This window comes from Hordeum vulgare, chromosome 2H, assembly GCF_904849725.1.
Source record: "Hordeum vulgare subsp. vulgare chromosome 2H, MorexV3_pseudomolecules_assembly, whole genome shotgun sequence".
NCBI lineage: Eukaryota > Viridiplantae > Streptophyta > Magnoliopsida > Poales > Poaceae > Hordeum > Hordeum vulgare.
This window is the reverse complement of record NC_058519.1, coordinates 114089366-114099127: the sequence shown is the minus strand read 5'-3', so window position 1 is coordinate 114099127 and position 9762 is coordinate 114089366. Positions and strand designations below refer to the sequence as shown.

The 9762-nt window shown below is 45.8% G+C and overlaps 1 protein-coding gene across 1 annotated transcript; it reads right to left on the bottom strand.

The window, feature by feature from the left end:
- Positions 1-8162: 8162 nt before the first annotated feature.
- On the bottom strand, positions 8163-9350 carry LOC123429734 (protein PELPK1-like). Its single transcript, XM_045113739.1, has one exon. The coding sequence runs from the start codon at positions 9281-9283 to the stop codon at positions 8393-8395; it is 891 nt and encodes a 296-aa protein (XP_044969674.1). The 5' UTR covers positions 9284-9350; the 3' UTR covers positions 8163-8392.
- Between the last annotated feature and the right edge of the window lie 412 nt (positions 9351-9762).

The window sequence follows — 9762 nt, the reverse complement described above, 5'->3', positions numbered from 1 at the left end:
GGCTAACAGACCTTTGGTTTGATGCTGATTTGAATTCAAGTTCAAATATTAATTGAAATAAGATATTTGTCAATTTCATTTAATTGATTTGACCTGATGTTGTTTCATAACTTTGTTTGTCATGTATGAAAATAGCACCATTGTGTTCATTGAATTTTTATGATCATTTTACATATATTATTTGTCAAATTTGGAGTTATATTTAATTTTCTATGAATTTCCAAAGTTTTGAACTTATTCTGAATAGTTTTAAAACAAAAATAGTATTACTGTATCAACATGACATCAGCACGTCAATCTTGCCGTTGAAAGTCAAATCTGACTAGTGGGACCAACTAGTCAGAGACTCCGGTTAGTTTTTAGTTAAACTTTAAATTAAATAGCTAATTAGCAGTGGTTGGCCCACATTTCAGTGACTGATTAGTATTTAATATTTTAGTTAATTCTGATTAGGTTAGTTCTAATTAATCAGGGGCTGGCCCCACTTGTCAGTGACTCTCGGGAGTCAACCCACCGGCGCTGGGGTCAAACCGGTCAAACCCACCGGCGATGAGCCGCCGGTGGCTCCAGGGACGGCGGAGGGCATCGGAAATGCTCCTCCGGTGACCAAACAAGCGGCAGAAGGCACCAGAGGAACGGCCCTTCGCCCGCGAGCTCATTTTTGCAAGTCCTGGGGGTTCAAACGACCGGAGTCGACGCCGGCGACGAGCTCGGCGGCTGCCGGAGCTCGGGCAATGTCGAGGTCATCGAAACAGAGCGCAAATGGGTCGAGGTTTGGCTCCTACAGCACCTACGACATGCTGAAGCTATTGGACGTCTCAGATGGACCAACCCATCACCGGAGGCTCACCGAGGATGAGCTCCCGCGGCGGATCTCATCGGACTCCGGTGGAATCGGGTGCTAGGGCTTGAGATCGATGGGGAAAAGAGGGGGGAAAGCATCCTGAGCTCACGGGAGTTGCAGAGGCATTGAGAGCGGGCTCGGGGATGGCCTGGAGAGGGAGAACGACGGCGGTGAACATCGGTGATCCGAGGAAGAAGACGACGGCGTTGAGGCGATGCAAGGCTCGGGAGCTTGATTTCGATGGCGTGGACGACGTAATCGACGAGGCAGAGAGGATGAGGCACTCGGAGGGGCTTGCTATGGCCGGAGATGACGGCTAGCTCCAGCTCGAGCTCGGCTCTAATGGCGACCGAGAGGAGGAGGAGCAGGAGAGCGAATGGGGAGAGGGAGAGGATTGGAACGGGCTCAGGAGGGTTATCCCTTCGCGGCCAGCGCGACGGGGCGGCCAGGCACGCTCCCAGGTGCGTGGCCACGCCGGAGGAAGGCGCGACCACCTCGTGCTGCCGACTGGCGCGGGGAAGACGACAGGAGATGCTGGGTTGGGCCAAGGTGAGCGACACGTAAGCGGTTTTCCATTTTTTTACATTTCTGATTTCTATTAAATCATTTCTGACATTTGTTTGATTTTTATTTTGGCTCCAAACTATTCCCATAAATAGTGAAAATATTCGTGGTTGGTATTTGAGTTATTTCCAAGCCCATATAAATAATTCAACATTTTATGATATTCTCAAATATTTAAAATCACATATTTGGGTGATTTTAGTGGATTATGTAATTTAAATAAAATGCCAAATGTATTTTAAAAATAAGTTCCACCCCTGAAATATTGTTTCCAATATTTATCAAAAAGGGTGGGCTTTTATGAAGGCCACTTTGGGTTCATTGATTTATCACAAGATTTGAATTGAGTTGAATATAGAAGTGCTGGGGTTTTTCTTTGATTTCTATTTTCATTTTTAATGCAAGAATAAAACATGAGCACAATATTGCTAAATAGCAAATGGAAACTAGGGATGTGACACCGGGCACCATCTCCGGATGATTAGCGACGACGATATCGTGCTCGGGAATTGTTTTCCCACTTGTTCGTTCTGCTAACCTTGCATCACTAGAAGTAGTTCCCGACCGCACCGCATGTGCATATGTCTTTTTAAGAACGCGGTCATAGTTGGAATCCGGCGGAGGCCATGGTGGACGCTGCAGTTGATTGATAGTGCGCTCCACTCTCACCGGATCTAGCTTCTCCTTCAGAGGTGGAGTTTTCTTTGCAAAATGGGCCCTCAATTCGGCACGACATATCTCCTTGTTTTCCTCCTTGGTCCTCTCATGAGGTAACTTATCTAGAGGCTTGAGATATGGACCGTATTTCCCGCCTCTGCTTGTACTGCTAGCTGCCGGATAGAAGGAGGCGTATCTCTTCTGCTTGAGAGAAGGACGCGGACTACTCTGACGCGCCGGATGAGCCGAAGTGGCAACGTTTGTCTTCCGACGTTGCCGACGAGGCGAAGGAGGAGGCGGACTGCTCTGACGCGTCGGATTAGGCGAAGGAGGAGGCGAAGTGCCTCATGCGTCGGGGGAGCTGGAGAAGGAGGCGGAGTTCCCTGATCACTCGCGGGAGGAGTAGGAGGAGGAGGAGGAGGGGAGGAGGCGGAGTGCCCTGACTCGTTGGAGGAGGAGGAGGAGGAGGAGGCATCCAGTTTGGAAGCTTGATGAACTCCTTCTACCATGGACATGTACTCCCCACAGCACGAACCAGCTGAATCTCCCCTTCACTTGTAGGGTGGTCAAGCTCGAGCTGCTCAAAATTCTCCATTACTTGATCCACCATCACAACATCATAGCCGTGTGGAATCGGAAGGCAATGAAAAGTTCCGTTGGGTTGAGGAGGTTCAACAGAGCCGACAGCCGCCATGAAAGTGAGGTTCCGACATTTCATCATAAGGTCGCAACGTTGAGCCTTCGTGATAGTATCCACGGGGTAGCTAGGAGCCGTGAAGTCATGCTGAACGGGCTCCGTGGAAGCCACACTGCTTCTCCGCTGAGATTGTGGGGTACCTTCTAGGATAGCTTCGTGCCGCTGAGATGGTTGGCCAGTAGCTCGCTGGCTCTTAAGTTCCTCTAGCTTTTGCAGTCTTGCCTTGATCTGCTGCATGTCGCTCAGCTCCGCTTTACTCTTTCTCTCACAGCTTCTGTAACCGCTTGCGATAGGAAACCCTAACTTCCACGGAACGGAGCCTGGTGTGCCTCGTGTTCGTCCAGGGTGCTCAGCATTCCCTAGGGCCTCAGACAGCTCATCATTCTCTCTGTCTGGAATGAACGTCCCTTCCTGCGCCGCGGCAATACACTTCTGAAGCTTGATCATGGGTATTGCAAGTTGCTCATCTGTCCACCATCACTTCCCTGTTTGAGGGTCCAAAGTTCCCCCAACCCCGAAGAACCAAGTCCTTGAACGCTCTGGCCAGTTCAATGTCTGTGGTTGGACCCCTTTAGCAATCAGGTCATTTTCATCTTTGTCCCAGAATGGCCGAGCTTTGAGGTAGCCACCTGACCCCGTGTGATGGTGATACTGCTTCTTTGCGGCATTGTTCTTGTTTGTCTCGGACATTTTCTTACTCTTCTCCGATGACTTGTAGGCCATAAATGCGGGCCAGTGATCTCTTATCTTCTCAAATTGGCCAACGAATTCTGGAGTCTTCCCTTTGTCGACAAACATTGATTTCAAATCATTCTTCCACTTCCCGAATAAATGTGCCATCTTCTTAAGAGCACACGCCTTGACAAGTGGCTCTATAACTGGTTTATTCGGATCTTCCTCTGGCGGTAGGGTGAAATTTTCCTTCAACACGGTCCAAAGATCATCTTTCTGCCTATCGGTGACATAATCACCTTCACGGACGTCGTCGCCCTTAGGGTTTTTCCATTGCTCGACGCTGATTGGGATGTTGTCCCTAAAAATAGCTCCGCACTAAGCAGAAAATGTGTCCTTGGTCAGCTTGGGTTCAATCGGTAGGCCATCAGCTGCGATTGTTGTGATTGTGACCTTTTCATCCATGCGCAACCTTCTCTTCGGGCCTCGTCTCTTTACCGAACTTTGGCTCGATCCGGAGGGCTATAAAACAAGAAAGAATGAAGTGCTAATATATGTACATACCTTGGGGCTTAATTAATATATATACCTCGCCGGACTTTGCAACATCTCCCTCCTTCGTTCGGTCACTGGAGACGTCATCATGGTCTCTTTCTTCCTCCGACCTTCGGTCAACGGAGCCATCATGATCATGTCCTTCCTCCTCCATTGTTCGATCATCCGAGTCGTCATCCTCTCCTTCCAGGCCATCGGTGTCGTTGAGATACGACAAATAATCACTGACCATTATCTCCCCCAACAATTGTTCTCTTTGATCCATATAGTTTCTGCAAATATTTCAGCTCCTTGTACGAATAACCGAATTACACGAACTTCTATGTTTTAAACATGCACAAACTTTTTGATATTTCATTTCCAAATGTTGAATAGTTCATAGATGTACGTTATGATATATAATGCAATAGGTCTCAAGAGGCAAAAAGGTTTTCTTTCAGTTAGAACCAATAATCAACTTAATACATCTCGAATTTAATCTCGAATACATCTCTAGTTTAATCTATATATGAAGAAAATTTGTATGAATAACAATATGCAGGGGCAGCGATGGCGACAAGCAGACCACGCAGAAATTGAAAAGCACTACAAATGAACTCTGAAAATATTGAAAGTTGGCATGGTATCATCATTTCACCCACATAGTATGTGCTAAAAAGTTGAGAGGGTTGCGGCAAAAACTTGACGCACTTCGTGTACAAATCGGACAATCTCTTTAGAAGTATCAAGGTTTCATACGAAAACTCATCTCTTACAAAAGGGATTTCATTTTTTGAAATTATTTGAACTCCAGACCTTTTGTGTGTTCAAAATGCACCATTCAAAGCCACATCATCAATTTTTAACTATTTGTGACTTCATTTGGTATTTTTCATGCATTTATTGATTTTTTTGAGCTAAATGACCCAGAAATTGAAAAGCACTACAAATGAACTCTGAATAGGTTCAAAGTTGGCACCCACATAGCATGTGCTAAGACATTGAGACGGTTGCGACAAAAACTGGACGCACTTCGTGTACAAATCGGACAATCTCTTTCGAAGTATCAGGGTTTCATACAAAAACTCATCTGTTACAGAAGGGATTTCATTTTTAGGAATTATTTGAACTCCAAACCTTTTGTGTGTTCAAAATGCACCATTCAAAGCCACATCATCAATTTTCAACTATTTCTGACTTCATTTGGTATTTTTCATGCATTTATTGAATTTTTTTGAGCTAAATGACCCATAAATTGAAAAGCACTACAAATGAACTATGAATAGGTTGAAAGTTGGCATGGTATCATCATTTCACCCACATAGCATGTGCTAAAAAGTTGAGTGGGTTGCGGCAAAAACTGTACGCACTTCGTGTACAAATCGGACAATCTCTTTGGAAGTATGAGGGTTTCGTACGAAAACTCATCTCTTAGAAAAGGGATTTCATTTTTTGGAATTATTTGAACTCCACACCTTTTGTGTGTTCAAAATGCACCATTCAAAGCCACATCATCAATTTTTAACTATTTTTGACTTCATTTGGTATTTTTCATGCATTTATTCAGTTTTTGAGCTAAATGACCCAGAAATTGAAAAGCACTACAAATGAACTCTCAATAGGTTGAAAGTTTGCATGGTATCATCATTCCACCCACATAGCATGTGCTAAAAAGGTGAGAGGGTTGCGGAAAAAACTGGACGCATTTCGTGTATAAATCGGACAATCTCTTTCGAAGTATGAGGGTTTCATACGAAAACAAATCTGTGACAAAAGGGATTTCATTTTTTGGAATTATTTGAACTCCACACCTTTTGTGTGTTCAAAATGCATCATTCAAGGCCACATCATCAATTTTCAACTATTTCTGACTTCATTTGCTATTTTTCATGCATTCACTCATTTTTTGAGCTAAATGACCCAGAAATTGAAAAGCACTACAAGTGAACTCTGAATAGGTTGAAAGTTGGCATGGTATCATCATTTCACCCACATAGCATTTTGTGTTTGCGCAAGTAAGAACTTTGGGATGGTGTATGGTGTTTGCAATTTAATTTTGCTGAAAAAATAGAAACTTTCGGCCTCAGTCCAGGAATTTTTGAAATTCACTGGAACGTGCTTTTGATCTCAATTTTTTACACAATATTCATATAAAAATGTACCCAGATTGTCTTAATTTTTCATATCCTAACCTTGGATCAAAGAAAGCCTATGTTGTAATATATCCAATGAAACCTAGGAAGATCAATATATGCTATCCAATGGAACCTAGGGAGATCAATATATCCAATGTTGTAACACATATTGCTATCCTATGCACTTTTCATATCCTATGAATTGATTAAGAAACCCTCAATTAACTATCCAATGGAACGTATATAGAAACTCCATATTGCTATCAAATGAAACCTAGAGAAGATCAATACATGCAATTTTCATAACCTTGGATCAAAGAAAGATACAAAACTTACCTCGTCCATTAGAAGATCAAGACATGTTGTTTGAAACACAGCTGGATAACGGCAACACCTTTATGGTTGGGCGCGGCGTCAACCCACTCTCAGAACGGTGACCGAAAATTTGGCACGACCCTGCTCTCGTTCGTGTACCCGACCCTGAGCCAGGTCGTGCCATGTGCGAGCACCTCTCCGGTATCATATGTCATGGTGGAAGAAGAATGGAAGAAGAGAGGGGAAGAAGAGAGGAAGAAGAAGAACATAGGAGAGGAGAAGAACACAGAATGGCGATAGATTCTGCTTCGGTTGCTGTTTTCATCGCTGGAAACGAAGCGGGAGGGCGAACCGTTTGGGCCTTTAGTCCCGGGTTGGACGACAAACCGGCACTAAAGGGGTGATTCGAAGGGCCACCATCCCCGGTTTGATCCACCAACCGGGACTAAAGGAGGATACGAACGGTTGTACGAACGCCCGCCACCACACCTTAGTTCCGGTTTGATCCACCAACCGGGACTAAAGGGGATACGAACGGTTGTCGGCCTATTAGTCCCGGTTCTTGACTAGAACCGAGATAAAAGGGGCGAGACGAACCGGGACCAATGTCACCATATGTCCCGGTTCGTATATGAACCGGGACTAATAGGATTTCAGGACCTGGACCAAAGCCCTCTTTTCTATTAGTGGTAGTTTGTCTATGACAGCAACACATGCTAATGCTATTTCACTTCTCTTATATGTAAGAAGCCCTTTGAATTGTTATTTTCTGAACCATTGCTAGATTTTGGATAACGTCTTTTTTATCTTATAGTAATTTTATTTTTTTTGAGAAACTATCTTATAGTGTGTATATATATATATGCTTCTGATCAAACATGGCCTCTTGGGCCTTCTCCGCCAATACAAAAAAAGAACAATTTTATTCTCTAAGCGCATAATATGAGAATAGCTAGTTAGCGAGCACTTCTTTGAAAGCCTTGTGATCACTCACACATGCCCTCACTTGGCGCATTTTCAGCCGCCGCCACATATCGCACACTCATAGTTTCCTTCGGATTTTATTATTTTTTATTTTTTCGCACGCGTTTTGGGCTTTTTAGATTGGTTTTTTCTGGTTTTTTTATGTTTCAGTTTTTCACCGGTTTTTCTTAGTTTTCTGACGAATAAAAAAAATGCATGGAAATACGTGTTTTCGGTTTTTTTTCACGAGAGAAAAAACGCGTTTTCTCGTTGTCTTTTTTGCATGAGGCACAGTTTTACTTCCGCGAGAGATGCGTTTTGTCTTCGCGAGAGGCGCGGTTTTGCCTTCGTGAGAGGTACAGTTTTGCCTTCGCGAGAGGCGCGTGCCTCTCGGAAATGAAAAAAACGTGTTTTTTTGGTTTTTTTCTATCGTGAGTGGCACGGTTGTGCTTCCGCGAGAGGCACTGTTTTCTATTTATTACTCTATCGCGAGAGGCATGGTTTTCCGGACCTCTTTCCGTCCTGTTTTTGGTGAAAAACAAAGTTCATCAAAACCTAACAATATGAGATCTGGACGTAAAAAACCCAACGATGTAAACGGTTCGAGATTTGGACGCACGGTTCAAAAGATAAAACGTTTTGAAAACACAAACACGGATTAAAAGATAATGTAGCAAAACATGGGAAGTCTCTAGTGATGTACTTCTAAGTAAACACAAACACGGATTCTTTTTTTTTTTTTTTTTGCCGATGAAATACAAACACAACTGCAACATAAAAATTCCAAACAGAAACATACTTATTCATGTGCATATCATGCATATACATCATGAATATACATAAAAGGAACAGATTGAGCAGCTGCACCATGCAGTATCACTCATACATAATGCTCTCGTCACGAAGTAGAGTAGTGCGGGCTCTAACGACATGTACAACACACGCGCGCATGTATAGTATGGGTTTGATAATACTTAGATAACGGACACTGTGCGGTTGTAGCTACTCCGATCATGGCTTGGCCTCTGGCTCAGGAAAATGGAACACGGGCTTCGGGGGCAAGGGCAACTCGGCTTTGGGAAACGGCGGCATTTCGTGCTTCGGGACCTCTGGCACAGCAGGGTGCGGCAACTCGTGCTCCTTCGGCACCTCTGGCACCTCGGGGTGCGGCACATGGGGCTCCTTTGGCACCTCTGGCACGGCATGGTGTGGCATTTCAGGCTTCGGCAACTCTGGTATGGCAGGGTGCGGCAGCTCGTGCTCCTTTGGCACCTCCGGCATGACGGGGTGTGGTAGTTCATGCTCCTTTGGCACCTCGGCAACCGGATGCGGCAGCTCAGGCTTCGGGATCTCCGGCATAGTAAGGTGTGGTGGCAGCTCGTGCTTTGGCATCTCCGGCACCACGGGGTGTGGCACTGGCACTTCAGGCTCCTTTGCCACCTCAGGCACAACCGGATGCGGCAGTTCAGGCTTCGGGAGCTCGGGCATAGCAGGGTGCGGTGGCAGCTCGTGCTTTGGCATCTCCGGCACCACGGGGTGTGGCACTGGCACTTCAGGCTCCTTTGCCACCTCAGGCACAACCGGATGCGGGAGTTCAGGCTTCGGGAGCTCGGGCATAGCAGGGTGCGGCGGCAGTTCGTGCTTTGGCACCTCGGGCACCACGGGGTGTGGCACTTCGGGGACGAGAGGGTGTGGCAGCTCAGGCTTCGGCAGCTCGGGCATGACGGGGTGCGGCGGGAGTTCGGGCTTTGGCAGCTCCGGGACGATCGGATGTGGTGGATACTCCTTCTTGGGAACAGCCTCCTCTAGGTGTCGTGCTGCGCTGCTCATGGAGATGGAGCTGCACAAGAGTAGCAGCGCCACGAGGAAGACAAGGGAGGACATGGTGTTCTTGCGCAGCATGGTGTTCTTGTCTATGTCTACCGATCAGCGAGAGACAACTTCTTGCTGTGATGTCTGGGAGATAGGAGAAGGCCCGTATTTGTAGCACTCCAAAATCCAAATGCTGACTGCTTGCTGCATGCATGCGTGTAACGTTCAGTAGACACTATAGTAGCCTGTCTGAAACTTTGGTGGCCTGGTGGTAGATCACCTGCATTTCGGTGGTTGTTTACTTACTTCTGTTTTGTGTCTATCTGGTCATGTGTGGTTAACTTAGCTTGGAATATTGAGACGTGATGAGTGCACCAGGTATGGTCGGTGATACATTTCAATCTCTAACGTGAACAGATATGGCTACAAAGCAAGCGAACCTGAAGTCAGTTGGGCAGCTCAGCTGCAGCTATCTGGTTGATCCGGCTCATCTCCTGAAGACGCCGTACATCCCTCAGAGCTGATGGATTGCGCGCGGACACGTTCGCGTAGGAGCGTCCAACTGTCGT